General features: G+C 36.1%; 1 protein-coding gene and 1 pseudogene across 1 annotated transcript; one reads left to right on the top strand and one right to left on the bottom strand.

Moving 5' to 3' along the window:
• The first annotated feature begins 1694 nt into the window (after nucleotides 1-1694).
• On the top strand, nucleotides 1695-6872 carry LOC127620848 (uncharacterized). Its single transcript, XM_052094114.1, has 8 exons — nucleotides 1695-1883; nucleotides 2901-3139; nucleotides 3604-3667; nucleotides 3759-3889; nucleotides 4948-5066; nucleotides 5523-5655; nucleotides 5735-5831; nucleotides 6727-6872. Exons 1-8 carry the CDS (start codon nucleotides 1730-1732, stop codon nucleotides 6771-6773), a joined length of 984 nt encoding a protein of 327 aa, XP_051950074.1. The 5' UTR covers nucleotides 1695-1729; the 3' UTR covers nucleotides 6774-6872.
• A 2137-nt stretch (nucleotides 6873-9009) lies between these two features.
• LOC127620849 (rho-related GTP-binding protein RhoA-A-like) lies at nucleotides 9010-17081 on the bottom strand (annotated as a pseudogene).
• Between the last annotated feature and the right edge of the window lie 453 nt (nucleotides 17082-17534).

Genomic DNA, 17534 nt, shown 5'->3' with positions numbered 1-17534 from the left:
CAAATGCCTCCCTCTGTTTGCTGAAACCCTTGACATAGGCTACTACTTGACATACTATTTAAAGAATATAAGTAAGGTTTTGTACATTATATGCACACTGATACATAAAATATCCCATAGTTTACCAATCCGTTGTTCAATGCCCAATACAGACATATCCTTCACTGTCAATTAACGTGATTGCTACTTGTTTTGGATGCAAGGAAGTAGGCCTATAGATCATGTGGTTTGGCTGGTCAGAATCCATTCACCAAAAAGACTTGTTCAGATTAGTTTACTGATGCGTTTAGCTGGTCATTGCTAGTTTTTGGATGGTCAACCCTGAGTCTTTATGGTGAAAGAATCTGTGTTTTTGAACGAGTCGTTCTTGTTCACTTACATTGTTTCAGTCGTGAACGACTCTCTGTTTTTGACAGAATCTCTATATCTGAAATCGGCTCCTATCCACTATTTAGTGCTCTATTTCGGGTGTCTACATTTCTGTTCTAGTGTCCGAAATCCAAGTGAACTACTTGTTCCCTATTATTGTTCAAACATTCTTGCCCACAATGCACTCTGATTTTGAATATACATCCAGAGACTGCACACAGTGGAAATTATAATTTTGTGGATGATTCAAATATTTGGTTAACACATGTCAGTAGGTTATGATAACTTTAGTGTTGTTTTATGGTCAGATGAGGGTGCTAAGCACCTATGTTGTCTCATCTCTGCACGCAGAAATGCTGCCCAGTTTGGATCTGAGTTTAAATATACAAAAACATAATAAATAAATGCAATAATATACACAGTATTAAACAAATGTTTTTTTTTGTATTATATATAGGCATTTAAAAATGACAAACTGAATGAAGATTTATTGTAGTAATATACTTTTCTAATTACACAAATGATAGCATAACAGAGGTTACATTGTTCAAATGAATTTCTGGAGCTGATGATGCTTGGGTATCTCTGTGCTACATGACAACACTTTTAGATACAGCTAGCTGTGTGAGCTGGGAGCTGTTTGCTTTTCTTGACTCCTCGTTAAAAACCGCCTACTGGATACTTCTTAGTCCTCTCTATCAATAGTGTTTACTGTCTGTATATTTTTTGTGTTTGGTTGGAGATAATTTTTTCTGTCCCTCTTTCTTTCTGTCTGGTGTCTTTGTAAGTTAAACCATATCTCTTTGATTTCAAACATTTAATTCATTGAGTAAAGAGATAAACTTAGTCAGAATTACACTATTGCATTGGTGAAACAATGGGCACTTTTTGTAAGGGCTGTTTATGTTGTGGTACACATGTTCAATTAAATGGGCCCCACGTGCAATCATTTGACAGACAGCAAACAGAGCAATCAAAAAATTATGACCATTATGACTCACTCCTAATTGGCTATTTTACTCAAATTAGAGTGGTCATCACTTAAAACATTTTCATTTTAAATTACTAACAGCCCACTTCACTGTAGCACCAATTTCCACAGAAAAAAAAGATAATACTTGATCAAGCACTCTCTTGTGCTTTTAAGAGAAGTGGCAGCATGCATTTTCATGACTGGTCAGATTCAATGGGCCTATTCAGCATTCAGTCAGTCAAGTGTTTGAGACATATTTGCCCTCTAGTGGGGAGAGCCGGTATATGGACAACACCCTCATTGGATTTTGTCATAGAGCATCAACCAATTAGCGCTCACATCAACAGGAACAGCAACAATGGAACCGAGCATGAAGGCCGTGGGCGTATGACAGCATGTAAGCGACAAATCAAGTATACACACACGCGAATTAATGCACGATTTATGAACGTAAAATTCACCGTCAAACGTCACAGAATGGCTTCGTGGTCGGAGAAAATGCTGCAACTGCTGCGTCGAATGAACAACTTTCATTTACCAGGTGGGGAAATACAGAATTAAACCCATGTCACGTTAAATACATCAATAAATGTCAATAAAAGTAAATCCACATGAATGCCACATAGAAAGGTCATTAAGGTTGTTTGAAGCATAGCGTGTATATTTACTTTGTTTTAACAACATAACATTTTAGGTTAAAAAAATATGTGAATGTGTATTGTGTCTGTGAAGTTTTTAAATTACATTTTTTCCTTCAGTAGTTCATTTTAAAGGATCATTCCTGGTTTAATACAAGTTTAGCATATTTGACTGCATTTGTGGCATAATGTTGATTACCACAAAATGTTATTTAGACTTGTCCCTCCTTTAAAAAAACCTAATCTGGGTTACAATGAGGCACTTACAAAGGAACATGAATGGGGCAATCCGTATGCGTGTTAACATGATTTTAATGTGATGAAATCGCTTAATAACCTTTTCTGTGTGAAGTTATATGCTATTTTACTATACATTTAAAGGTAAATTTTTAAGGAAAACAAGGGATGTGTCGAAATTACTTTTTGTGGTAAATCAACATTATGCCACAGATCATGTTGATTGAGCTAAACTTGTGTTGAACCTGGAATATTCCTTTAAATTAATTTTTAAAGGTACAAATGATTTACTATGAGGTCATAAAAGCTGCATGCATAATAACTTTAAAACGATTAGCAAAATGCTTTAAAAATAGTTTTAGATGGAGTTTAGCATGTCACGCCACAGGACATGTCTCCAGAAGTATTTCATTCAAACTACTTGCATACACTGTGTGTAAAATGCAACTTTTGCGTATAATTTCCCCCCAAAAATGAAAATTATGTCATCATTTATTCACCCTCATGTCGTTCCAATCCCATATGACTTTCTTTTTTCCCTGCAGCACAAAAGAATATGTATGCAGAATGTAAGGGACTGACAGCCTTAGCCACCATTCACTTTCATTGTATGTTCCACAAATGAAAAAGTTTGGGTGAACTACTCCTTTAACTACACAAACCAATGCATTATTTTATTCCAGGTTCCAGTTTAGAGAGCTGTCTACGTTTTGAGGTGGCTGGAGAGCAGGTGGGATGGATTCCCCCAAAAGTAGCATCAGTTCTTGGTCGTTTTCCTTCTGTCTTTAGACCGTACGGGAGCGCTATAACCTTTTGCTCCAGCGTTGACACTTTTGAGAGCAGATCAGTGGCCGTGGATGAGGTGCTGCAGGAGTTGAGGAGAGAAGCAACATTCACCTGTCTCATAGGCTGGAGGCATGAGGTAAGACTTGTGGTATGGCTTTAAAGGGATAGTTCACCAAAAAATTTAAATTCTGTCATCATTTACTCACCCTGTTTTTAAAAACCCCTAGGACTTTCTTGCTTCAGTGAAACAGAATTAGATGTGTCAAAATTTTAGCCTCAGTCACCATTCGCTTTTATTGCATCTTTTTTTTTTTTTTCTTCATAAAATGAAAGGGAATGGTGACTGAGGCTAACATTCTGCTAAACATCTCCTTTTGTGTTCCACAGCTAAAAAGAAAGTCATAGGGGATTGGAACAACATGATAGTGAGTAAATGATGACAGAATTTTCATTTTTGGTGATTTATCCCTTTAACCTATCACCCTTCTTCATTATTATCTTAACACCCATCTTCATTATAACTTAACAGCTCCTCACTGTTTTTTGGCCATATTTGTCAGTTCCTCCATGCAACATTATCAGAGTGTATCTTATTTTCAGCAATACGCAGTGATGCCTAGATACTGCGACCCTCCGCTCATGTATATGGAGAGAGCAGCAACAAGTAAGTCAAAGAAATGTTGATTTTTATGCTTATACAGTCATTTGGAACAAGCAGTGACATCACTTATATAATGTATAATGCCCCAATACAGGTCTATTTGGAGTAAAAAGGTACGGTGTCCATGTCAATGGCTACACCCGTGATTCGAGTGGAAATCTCAATATGTGGCTGGCACGACGGTCTTTGACTAAACAGACGTATCCAGGAAGATTGGACAATCTGGTAATAAGTGGCACAGTAACTAATAATATATAAATATATGTATACTATATCTTAAAGGAATTGTTCACCTTAAAATGAAAATTATGTAATTATTTACTCACCCTCATGTTGTTCCAATCACACGTGACTCTCTCAGGCCTTCAGAAGACTTGAAACATGATGCACAAATGTGATTTCTATTTTCTGTCCTTTTTTAACCTTTAAAGTGAGTCAATACCAACTGGAACTATATTGAAAAGATATATTTTTTTCCTTTTGTGTTCTGTATAAGAAAGAAAATATGGGTTTGGAACAACATGAGGGTGAGTAAATTAAATAAGTGAGAGACTTTTATTGTAATGTTTTATTATAACTGTTACATCTGTTAAAACATCTATTACACATAACATTTTCACTTTACATATATATATATAAAATGTGTATTGCTGCATGTAGTTATTTATGAAACAATGCTGGTAATGTTGAGTAAACGGCTCTTTGGACCCACTATATATTAGGCATCTAACTACTATGCATTTGATACAATGTACTTATTATGTAATACATGTTGTTGCATTGTACTTGCATTTAATTAAATATGTAGTTACATTGTTAACCTAAACCTTCCTCTACCTCAAACTCAGTAGCAGTAAAATTTTTGTATTTGAATAGTACATAGTCTAAAAGACCCCAAATATAAAGTGGGAACAGCTCTTTTGCTACCTAACTGACTCAGGTTAAAGGAAGAGTATATAATATCTGTGCCACCAAACAGAATTGCGAAAATAATGTTGTTTCCAAAATAACAGGTTTCCCAAACACTCATACTGTGTCTTCCATCTTCATACCTGCCATTGCTCAATTCCCCACTAAACAGCTCATTGCAAATAGCTCTGCCCATAACTTATGCCATTGGCTGAACCTTAAGTTGGACCATTCAAACAAACTTTACAATGTTTTGAAAGTGCACAAGTCCACATAGCTTATAGTTATTTATGCAAATTTAACTGGTATGGAAGAAAGTAGATAATAATTGAATAAATTACACACCCAAAGTTTTACCTCTGATCTCACTGCAGGCAGCTGGGGGGCTGGCAGCAGGCTGTAGTGTCAGGCATACCATGGTAAAAGAGTGTGATGAAGAGGCCTGCATCCCTCCAGGCCTGGCAGAGCAAGCGCTCCCTGTGGGAACTGTGAGGTACATCATCGTTTCTTTCTTTCTGCCCCACTATTTAGTTTAGGTAATTAAAAATATATATTTAGAATGCATCAAGCTTAAAAGGAATAAGTAACTGGTAAGTTAGTAAGATTTGAGATGCTTGTTAGGTTTAAACCCAGACATCAAGGGAGCGGTTGATGTTTACATCCCTCTCAACTCAATTACAAAAGAGAATGATTAATACAGCAGAGATGCCAGAAATAACTACCAACTGGCCAGTTTCCAAGGAAATAGTCAGAGCGCTCTACACGTTTCAAAAGAAGATGACCAGAATTCAAACAGGCTTAAAACACGTCAGTGTGATCAATGGAAGACAGGGAGTGTCTGTCACAGGCAAAATTTCTGCCTGGAAACAGTTTGCTATGTTTAGCACAATTGAAAGACGTTCTGCGATCTTGAATCTTCAATTCATGTCCTCCTCTCTTCTCTCTGTAGCTACACCTATGAAGACGATGAAGGAGTATTTCCTGAGTGCCAATTTGTCTTTGACTTAGAGTTGCCTCTCAATTTCCAACCTCACATTGGAGATGGAGAAGTGCAAGCATTTTACTACTACCCCATTGAGAAGGTGAATGGATCTTATTGGTTTTAGGTTTGAATGACATGCTATGTCTACTGCATAAACTAGGGCCATGTTTTGTTCTCAGGTGAAAGATCTTCTAGTCAGTGAGGAATTCAAGCCAAACTGTGCCATGGTGGTTCTTGACTTCCTCATCAGACACGCCATCATAGAGCCAGACTCAGGTTTGTAACACACATGATGTCAGATGGGAAATCAAAATGAAGAGGATTATGTTTTTACTTAGTCTACTGGAGATTATTGCGTGAATCTCACAAAATTCCAGGGTTATATTTAGTGATAGACTAATAAATCAGCCAGGCCGATTAATTGGATGATATTTAAAAATATTTTGCATAAAGAAAACGAAGCCTATTTTTAAGACCTTTAAGGTTTTTTGCATTGGTATATAAAGTGTGTGTGTATATATATATATATACACATACATACATTAGGGCTGGGAAATTTAATGCGTTAATTTCTACGATTAATAGTTGACTTTTAACGTGTTAAATTAACACAATGCAGTATCCTTTTTTTTACTTTCTGAAATTTCACAATTAGTTTTCCCCACTTCCTGTGGCTAAAATTGGAATGTATAAATTTCCAGGCACTCCACGCTTGACTCGACTGCACATCTTACCACAGAAACTGATTGTGTGGAGCAGTGCACGCTTATTCATTAGGCGCAACGCATGTCCCAAGCATAGAAAACACAGGAGCAGATTTACTGTACGAATAATTGAGACTTCACTTGCAAGTGGTGAGACAGGTGTGGGAGAGATAAGAGCAAGCTAATGTATCCCTTCGCTTTGCCCGGAAACGCTCACTCACTGTCATAAAACATGTACGCGTTAGACTGGGGGCAGTGGTGGTGTATATATTTTTTCATTTAATATTACATTTACAGAACAGAAATGAAAATCATCCTCTCCAGACAGTGATTTTGTTTTTAAATCATACAACCAATTGTACCTTGATGTATATACATTTTATAGTATGTTGTACCTATTACAGACTTTTAAATGACAAGCCAAAAATGATAAGAGGATGTGACTCTTATTTCTCCTCATATTTCAGAGCCCTATTATCATGAATTTGTTGCTGGATTGCACAGATCACTTTAAAAACTGACTGATTGTTTTAGACCCAGGACAACCTTCAACATTTTGGTATTTTTTTTTTATCTACCTCTTCTTTTAGTTCTTTTAACTAATGTCAGCATGTGTACTTATGTTTACTGAAGACCACTTCTACAATGGCTGGAAAAGAAATAATATATTGTACACTATCATCAATATTTTTAATCACATTATCATTGAGAATAGACATAAAATGAAGACCCAAGCAAAGTTACCCTATAAGAATTTATTTTTTCAATACATTGCAAATGAGTCTGTGGAAATCCAAAGATGCACTGGTATACAAAAGATAATTGATGCATCAAAGCCTCTTTTTGTCTTACAATGAAATGCAGAATCTCTTCTAAGAAATTACTTGCATTTAATAATATGGCATTAAACAGCTCTCTCAAAATCACATTTTTTGCTACGGTTTCCTTTATTTCTTTTAAAACTTTTAAATTCTAAGAATTAGAATATGCAAAAATGATATAGCATAAGCCAGTAGAATTTCACAAAAATAAAAACATACTGTACAGAAGAAGAAGGGATTAAAAGAAAAATGTATTAAAAATGGAGGGAGTTTCTCATTTATACAGTGAGAAATAACAGATATTACATTTGGCAAGAGTAATACGTGAGAACTGATGTTTATGCAGAACTTTCACTGTTACCTAGTAGAAAACATATATAGATTGCCAAAATCGTACAGTGTCTGACAGTCAACATATAAAACCGCAGTCACATCTGTAGTTTTGCTTTGACCTCCACTAGTGCTGGTTAACCCAAAGTGTTTATTTTAATTACAATACATAAGCAAGCACATAAAATACTATTTGTATCATCATTGACTACGTTTACATGAACACCAGAAAGCAGGTTATTGCGAGAAAGCATCGTTCTTGTTTATGTGCACAGTATAAGTGGTGTACTCTTTACTCCCGTATACATGCGGCTCTGTCTGTAAGCAGCTTTTTCCACAGCAACTTAATTACCCCCAACGCTTGTGTAAATAACAAACATGGTATCCAAGGATGACTTTACTATTTTATTCTCTGTTGCGTTGCTTTATTTCAAGATATTCCAAAGTTGTTGCTCTTTGTTTCCTTATCTTTCTATCGTGACCTGCAGTGGAATTGCACTTCAGAAGTGGTGTTTCCCTTTACGTAAAACTTCGGGATTCCCTCAATGTATGAGAGTAGAACGCGAGGGACTGTCAATATTTTACAGTGGTGTTTATAAATGGTTATAATTTATAGTGTATGTGCTTTTCACACAGTACTCCCAGAAATGTTTAGTTGATTGATGTTAGGCTCCATCCTATGACATTTGTTATTCGGTCTGTTCCACGCACATGCGCACTCTTAAAAAACCTGTTAGAACGCACTGTATGTGTTTACATGGCCGCATTAGCAGCTTTCTCTGGGAGAAACCTAGATGTGTTAAACCCCTTTCTCTTAATCCCTTAAATGGTGTAAGGAAATCGGCGTTCTCGTTAACATGACATTTTAGAACGCTTTCTGCAAAAAACCCATTCTTAAGTGCATGTAAACGTGGTCATTGCTTAATGCATTTTACTTTGAATTTTATAGGCAAATGGCAAAAAGAAATATATATTTCATTCTTATTGATTTAAGAAACTGTAAGACTACAACTAATTTCAACTATTTTTAAACCAGTCAATTTTGACAGCACAGGTGGTCACAGAGGACCCAGCTATATTAACCAACAATATTAACATGTTTAAGTAGGAAAAACAGAAAATTGTATTACGAAGGACAAGTATAAATGATTTACATAAGATGCCACTGTGTCCCTGGGAGCTTTCTAAAGGGGATCATGGGAGCATTGCATCATGTGTCCAATGTCTTGACTCCCTCCTTGACATGTAATATACACAATGTAGGGTACTAACTAATGCCTTATACACCCTGAATAATGTACTTGGTGACAAAAAAGGTATCTTTTTAGACCAAGTAATTTGTATTCTTGCTTACAATGCTGCTCTTCTAACCAGAAGATGTGGTTATGGGCCAAAGAATACATCACAAATAATCCCAACCCATTGATTGTGAGCCACTGTGAAAACACATCAATCTTTACTCTACTAATACACTTTCCTTAGCTTGTGATCAGTCTGAAATCTTAAGGCCAACTAATCGATTTAAAAGAGGACTGATGGCAAGCATATTGGCCATAAAAATATCAAAGTCCCTTTTTGCCAGTACAGCTATCTTCTGAAGTTTCCTTTGGCCTGGAACCCCCCCCCCAAATAATTAACTTTATAGCTCTTTAATTTTCCTTGCCCTAGTTTGGTTACCCCTTTTCCTCCCAGTACTCTATAGCAAAGCACAGCCATTCTTCTTGCCACGTTTCTTGGCTTGGAGCCGCTCTTGTAGCCATTTCGAACACTTCCCTCACGCCATCCTTCGTTTTAGCTGAACACTCAAGATAGCCAAACGCATTGATGCGATTAGCCATGTCTCGCCCTTCCTCTGGTTTAACTGGTTCCTATTTAGGAAGAAACCATTTACAGGACATTAGTACACCTAATTTTCTTACAAAATATTACAACATAATCGTATAACAACATTACAACAAAATGCAATATCAATAGTAATTTAGTATTTTATATCTTTATAACTTCTCTTATAAAAATCTCAGTTTCCATTATTTTTATGTTATTTAATTTGTTTGTATGTTATTTCCGTGTAAAAGTGGTTATGTTCAAGATGTGAAATAGCTTGAAAAGTGCAGTTTTCTTTCCTGTTTTCACATATTTCCTAATGAAACACAAAGTTGTGGTGGGACATATCAAAGGGCTCGTCCCTAATTTTTTTCATTAAATAGCCAATAGCCTTTAGTTCATGACACAACCATGAACCATAATGTGCTACTTGCTATTCCTAGTCAGAGGCATGTCGTATTAAGGGGAGGGGACATTCTCATTTTAGAGAGCATATGATTGGACAATCAAATGCTTTCTATATTCAGTATTTTATATATATATTAAATATCATAATTTTTTGTCTGTTTTCTCGATGAGAAAGACTACATTTTAAATGCATATACCTGTTTAAAGATAGTTGTCAACTTTTCAGAGTATATCATTTTGATTTCAAGAAGAGTCTAATTCCTGACAAAACTAGGATGAACCAGTTCATGCTGACAATGAGGATGTTTAACCAATAAGACAATTACATTTAAAAAGTAGGGCTGACAAACAATTAAAACTAAATTAATAATATGCTATACCGATTAATTGAATTATTCTCAAATATCACTATTTGCAGAGAAAGGCCCCCAAATAAAAATAATTGTAATGACATTTAAATAATTATAAATATAATCATTCAGATAATTAAAATGTATTACATAATTGTGGTAGACTATTAAAGCATTGATTGAATCCATTTTGCAATTAGTCAATCTGTCCGAGGCAGACTTATTATAAGAAAGAATCTATGTACACATGCATTACAGATGCTTTAGAAGCACTGCACTGTTGTTGCATCAAACACAGCATATTTACACATAGTTTGGAACTTAGAACAACACAGCTCCAGACCCCTCATTCGGGGTTATGTTCATCCAGCATGTTGTTGTACGCAAGAACGCATTCTCATCTTTTGTTGTCTGCTGTCAGTGTGGTTTGTTGCCTGTACAGCTGGAGTTCTGCTTACTCTACCCTGCTGACTAAAGCCCTATTCGGATGGGATTACTTTTATATGGGGTAACCTGGGGTAACGTAATAATTACAGGGGTGGAAAGAGTACTGAAAAATAATACTAAGAAAAGTACTGTTACTTTTTTTTTTAAATTGTTTGAGTAGAGTAAAAGTACCTGTCCTAAAAACTACTGAAGAGTAAAAGAGTAGCTCATTTAAAAGTAATCATGAGTGTTGAGTACTGAGTTGCGAAAGCTATTACCCTTTATAATAAAAACTCTGCTATTTAAAAATGTAGCACATATACAATAATTTCCATTCCCGTTTGCCAGAAAGAATAAAAAAAAGAGGTATTTTATGGGTGTAAAAACAAATTAGTTTAGTTTTACATTTTAATGTTAAAATGTTCTTTCATAACTAATATCAGCCCTGCTGAAACTTTTTAAATGCATCACTTATCTATGATACTTTAAACACTACATGAATCTGATGGAATAAAATTACAATTTTATATTGTAATATATGAAACAATTTCATTAAAATCTGTTAATGTGTTATGTCTACATTTCCCTTAATGTCAACAGAGAGTTACTGTTGCGCATAAAACACGTTCAAAACAATGCAAGGAATGCAAAAGAAAAACAGCTCTTTTGGTCCATACAATGCAAGTGAATGGGTGCCAAAATTTTGAAGCTCCAAAAATCACACAAGTCAGCATAAATGTAGCCTAATCCATGTGACTCCAGTGGTTAAATCCATGTCTTCAGAAGATATATGATAGGTTGGGTGAGAAACAGATCAATATTTTAGACAATTTTTACTTTAACTTTCTTCTTTTGTTTTTGGTGATACAGATCGCCACCTACTGGGCTGGGAGAAGAATTTCTAGCAACAATTTACTTAAATTATACTTTCCTTTTTCTCACCCACACCTATCATATCCCTTCTGAAGACATGGATTTAACCTATAATAAAATATATATTTTTCGATTCTATTACATTAATACTTTTAAATCTACTCAAGTTATACAACCAACTGCAGCTTAAGACTTGAAAAACATAAAGGTGGTACTTCAAGCTTAAATTGCTCCGATAATAGGAAAATTACTTTCTACGGTCTGGTGGCATGATTAATTGCCTTAATTTAATGTTTCATTTTTTTATATAATTAATTGTACTGAATTAACACATTAAATCAACAATCCTATCAAAAAGATAAATAAATGTTTTTTTAAATCAATAAAATATCAGGTTTAGGGTAGGTATTAGCACACAAACACACATACCTGTTTCATCTTGAGCAACTCCCTTCTAGTATGATCATCATTCCGTAAATCTTTTTTATTACCCACCAGAATTATTGGAACATTTGGACAGAAATGTTTCACCTCTGGCGTCCATTTTTCAGGAATATTCTCTGTGTGAATACAATAAGGTTTTAGATATCGTGACCCCAGAATAGAACAATTCAGTCCTAAAAATATTTTTTAGGCAAGTTATTGCATAAACCAAGAATAATGGTATTAAACATAAAAATATGGATGGAACAAAGAGAATAAAAAGGTTTAGTTTTACAATTTAATGTTAAAATGTTCGTTCATAACTCAATAACATTTAATAATATCAGCCCTGCTAATAGAGATTACAATCAGAATTAGGCCCATACATGATTCATTTAAAATATTACTAGGAGGACTGGGGAAAAAAAAAAGATTTTCCGATGCATCGCGATCTTCATTTGAACATTATAGATGCTTAAATGCCAAGATTGATCTTTTACTTTACGCGCAACCCTTTACAGTATGCTCACATGAGACCAGATTTTGCACTATGTGACTAAAAATGTCCGTTATTACCCACTAGCTGGTAAATGTTCAGATTTCACTCTCCAGTGATTGAGTAGTAAAGTACAGCATCCATTCACTGCTTCGTTCCAATGACTAGATCCACACAGTCCCTATAATACTCTTTCTGTTCTTTACAGTCAGTTGTTGATAAAAGAAGATAAAAAAGCATATAATTGCAATCACAAATAGCACGGATAGGTTTAAAAAAGCCATTCAAGTCCACTCTCATTACTATGTGCTCATGTAGAGAACAGCTTCCGTTCTTAAAAAGACAGTACTGATTTTTACCACGTGTTCTACTAACCAATGTTTATATTTGTAAATAGTATAAATTATGCATTAAACAATAAACAAAACAAAACATAATATATGCAATATAAAACCACATTTATTCATGGAAGGCATGGATTTGTACATTTTTAAAAAGATAAAATGTGACCAAAATTAAGAAAAACAAATTAAATGTAACATTTATATTTCGTAATATACCTATTTAGAAGGTCTCTTGTATAATAAACAGCATTAGCTGTGAGATAATTTATTATGTAAGCTAAATGGACATTATAACTGAAACATACTGATATGAATCTATAGCGAACTGAATCGATTTGAACAATCGTAAATTGTTATTGAATCGGGAAATCTGTATCAATACCCAGCCCTAATTACTAGAGTATAAAATCTGAAGTATATAAAGATTGGCCACTGCAGAGCTCAGTGTCACAGACTATCTCACCCAAACTATCAGGGCTGTCTACGGAGAAGCACATGAGGATGACATCAGTGTCTGGGTAGGACAGGGGCCTTAGCCTGTCATAGTCCTCTTGTCCAGCTGTGTCCCATAGAGCCAGTTCCACCTGCCACCAAAAAAAATTTAAAAAAATTAATATATATATATATATATACATACACACACACACACACACACACACACACACACACACACACACACACACACACACACACACACGTAATAAACATTAAAAAGACCATTAAACAATTCCCATGCATGCATATTTTCACAAATGCGCACAATGTCCAACAACTTAAAGAATATTCCGGTTAAGCTAAATTGACAGCATTTGTAGCATAAAATTGATTGGGACAAAAATAATTTTGACTCGTCACTCCTTTTATTTAAAAACAAATGTATGAATCTGGGTTACAGTGAGGCACTTCCAATGGAAGTGAATGGGGCCAATCTGTAAACATTAAAATACTCACTGTTTCAAAAGTATAGCCACAAGACGTAAACAATATGCATGTTAACATGATTTTAGTGTGATACAATCGCTTACTAACCTTTTCTGTGTAAATTTATAACCAATTTTTCAACTTCGTTGCCATGATGATGGAATTTCAACAAACCCTAAAACCCTAAAATGACTGAAAAAATTATGATGTAAACAACTTTACAGCTAAAATACTACATAAGTTTTAACAGAAGAATTTATGTAAGTGCTTTTATAAAATGAGAAGCTTCACATTTCTGCCTTAATACACTCCAAAAATTAGCTCCATTCACTTCAATTGTAAGTGCCTCACTGTTACCTTGATTATTGATTTTTTTTTTAAGAAATCAACATTATACCATAAATGCTGTCGATTGAGATTTACCTGTGTTGAACCAAGAATATTCCTTTAAGTCAGCCACTTCAGTTCAGACCCATAATAACATTCATTACAAAAATGAAAATAAAGAAGACTATAAAGCAGGGGTCGGCAACCTTTTTGACATGGAGTGCCATTTTTTATTTTCCTGAACAATATGCCGATATTCGCACATCAAAAGCTGATCAACTATTTAGCCATTTTCGGTAAATCGCATCTGCAAATTTTTATTTGTTTTAAATTTTAAAACTTTATTTCAAGGTTTAATATATATTTTGAACCACACAATGTGGGTTTAATTTTCTCTTTTAATCGTTTAATGTAACTTTGAGTGTGGCCGTGGTTTAAAGGGTAACTAAACCCTAAACCAACTTTCTTTAGTTAATGATCTGTAAGAATGGGGCTTTATTAGTACTGGTCATTGATTCAAGTAATTTTTTTGACATTTGTGTATAAAGTGTTTTAATTCTACAATATATGGTGTAAAAACGTCTGAGTGCTGCCCTCTTCAGGTTGAACGGTGGCTACTGCAGTTGAATTTTCCTATTGGCTGTTTGCGGTAGTTCGTGACGTAAGCGGTGAGAGCTGACGTAAGCAGGTTCCAGCTCACCACGCCCTTGGTACGAGCTAGACACTGGCCCCATTCTCCCTTGCGCGGCTGCTTCGCTAGCATCGTCGGATGCCGATCGCGATGCGGGAGTTTGAGCCAGCGGCTCGAATTGATATGGCTCCGGCCCTGTGTCCACAGACAATTCACCCTCCTCCACTTCAGGTGAAGGTGGGGGAGAAAAGTCCTCGATTTTAAAAGACCGCTCCGTGGCAAAGCTACTTGCGTCACTCCAGTCACTCTCCATTTTTGAGTCTGACAGCAGCTGTCAATTAAGCCGTCACTACGGATCTCAGGTGCACGCCCCCCCCCCCCCGCGGTTCGTCCCCTCTATCCCCACTGGGGTCTGCCCACTTTTCCAGCATTTTTCAAATATTGCTAGTGGGTGGAGTCAGACTCTGAGCAGGGGTTTAGTTACCCTTTAAGGAGGGTGTACCTGTATGCTGGGTTGGAAATCTCACGCATTGTTCTGAAAACAAAAACAACCAAATGAAACACGGAATGTAGGCTAACATCCGTGCAGCCTGACCGAAACAAAGCGGGCGCATTTACTCACGAGTCTTGCCACACTTTATTAAGTGTTTAGCCTAGGGATGCACCAATACCACTTTTTCTCTTCCAATCCCCATCTTGGAAATCTCAGTATCGGCCGATACCAGTGTTTACATTATTGTGTGAAACTAACTGGGTGTCCTCTTTAATATGTAAGAAACACAAACCTCTAACTACACATTATTTTCATATAAATGTATAGCTTATTACGAAAAACTTTAATATTAACTAGTATACTGGATAATGTAGCAGCAATATTAACCGTAACCGGACTGCATATATACCCCACGCTCGCTCGCCTTCCTCCTGTGCCGTTCTAAATGCATATTATACGTGAACCGAACTATTGAGCATCTACATCTGAGATGTTGTTTGTAAGTAGTGCTCAAATATTGTTCAATGCGTGAAGGCTAAAAATAGGCGCGTGTGTGTAAACAGAGCAGCGCCATTCAATAACACGCTGGAGCTGCACGTGCATTTTATATATTTACTTATTAAACACAAACTTTTGTGAGTCATGTGAACTATTTTAATTGTGTTTTTATGGTTCTTTGTTATTTTTGGAGCTTAACAGTAACAAACATTACTAAGTATCGGACACGGTATCGGAATTGGATTGGGCTCGTCAGACCGATACCCGATCCGTTTAAAAACGTCAGTATGAGAGCCGATATTGATCCAGGTATCGGATCGATGCATCTCTAGTTTAGCCTCCCATTCAGCTGATGAAAACACGCTGCGATCATGAGGAAGGATTACATCAATATGTATATTGGAATGTAGGTGCAGAATTTATATCAATAAAATAGTCTACCCCTCTTTCGCCGTTGCTGGCTTGTCAGTGATTACCCCTCCACGTGCCAATGCTGGCACGTGTGCCATAGCCGACCCCTGCTATAAAGTAACAAACAGAGGACGTTGACTTCCTGACATAGGATTGTATAGATATTCTCACCTGTTTGCCATCCACCTCAATATCAGCAACATAGTTCTCGAATACTGTAGGTACGTAGACCTCAGGAAACTGGTCTTTACTGAAAACGATGAGTAAACATGTTTTTCCACATGCTCCATCCCCAACGATTACAAGCTTCTTACGAATTGCAGCCATCTGCCAAAGATGGAAAAATCAGCAAGTAATTACAGGAGGCAGTTGTTCCTACACTGGAATTAGCTAGCTTATTATATATACTATCAGGAGCCTGAAACATGAATGTTTAAAAATACTAAACACTTCAAATATAAAAACAGATAAGCTTTAAACAATTATATGTGAAAATGGTGTCATAAAAAAGTATCTGTACTTTAATTTCTTGTGTCATTACAGCACTGCAGCATTAACCCCTCCTCATATACACACACACCTCACCCTGCTTAAACCACTGATCAAAGCAAATAAAACACACTTTAAAGTATTCCATGTTACCCACGTTCATTTAGACACCAAACACAGCTAAGTGCAGTCAGGTCTGCAAGTTATTGTCGCTGTGTTTGACCTTAATCGTGAATAAATAGCTCTTTAAATGGCTAAATTTTATGTTGAGTGTTTTGAGATGTGTTGATAATTAAGCGCCGCATGTCTGCGCTGATCAGTCCTTCCCGGTTTACTCCCGATGCTAACTGACACGTCTAATCTCATGCCCAGATAAGTGTCAACACGGGCAGCATTGGACTTGTATTCAACTGACACCTCAAATTAACATATGTATTAAACTTTCTGGACATGTTGCAGCCCTAATGTTCGGACTTTAAGATGTCTTGTTGTTCGTCCGTTTCCGTCATCACACTTAGCCTGTTAGCACATAGCTAGCTGGACATAAATGACGTCTTTAAGCTCACTTCGGCGGCTTTTAAAAGGGATAATCGGCTGTATTGTTTCTAGAATTTATGGGAAATGTATTATCATAAAGATCGGCAGTACCAAAGGTGTTTTGTGTGAGTCTTTACCTTTTTCGTCTCAGATGTCCTCGTTTCCTTTATCTTCTTCCTGTACGACCCAGTGCCACGCTTCAAAGGCACGCCCATTCCTGATCGCTTCAACCAATCAGAGACAGAGACGCTTCGGCGACATCCAAAAGCAAGAGAACATGCTCAATATTTTTGGAATCTCCCACTTAACGAAATTCATAAAATGTCAGCTGTATTGATTTTTCTTGGCATTATTAGCAGTAATTCAATCTTTTGTAGCTATTCATTGATGTTAGTGTTGCATTTTTGTTCATGTGTTTTAAGACATCATTCACCGTGGTGGTTTGTTGATAAATAACTGCAAAGGAGACTAAACTAAAATAAAAGCCACTGGTGAATATTTTAATTCACAAAAAATATTTCATTCTGACTGGCCCATATCCATCCACTTTGTATCTGTTTTTCTGTTTCAGTTCAGTTTAAAATGGAGATTGTCAACATGGACAAGCGTTAATGTAAATGTTAACGAATGGTCACTAGTACATTGCAGTGCACTTTTCTCCTCAAGATTTGGT

The sequence above is a fragment of the Xyrauchen texanus genome, chromosome 27 (genome assembly GCF_025860055.1).
Source record: "Xyrauchen texanus isolate HMW12.3.18 chromosome 27, RBS_HiC_50CHRs, whole genome shotgun sequence".
Lineage (NCBI taxonomy): Eukaryota > Metazoa > Chordata > Actinopteri > Cypriniformes > Catostomidae > Xyrauchen > Xyrauchen texanus.
The sequence above is the reverse complement of the archived record's forward strand: the minus strand, read 5'-3'. Positions and strand labels throughout refer to the sequence as shown.

Bases quoted from the DNA above. Each gene is read 5' to 3' on its own strand.
- LOC127620848 (XM_052094114.1), top strand. From the start codon at position 1,730: ATGACAGCATGTAAGCGACAAATCAAGTATACACACACGCGAATTAAT. The intron at 1,884-2,900 runs GTGGGGAAATAC...ATTTTATTCCAG, and splicing joins GAACAACTTTCATTTACCAG to GTTCCAGTTTAGAGAGCTGT. The intron at 3,890-4,947 runs GTAATAAGTGGC...ATCTCACTGCAG, and splicing joins CAGGAAGATTGGACAATCTG to GCAGCTGGGGGGCTGGCAGC.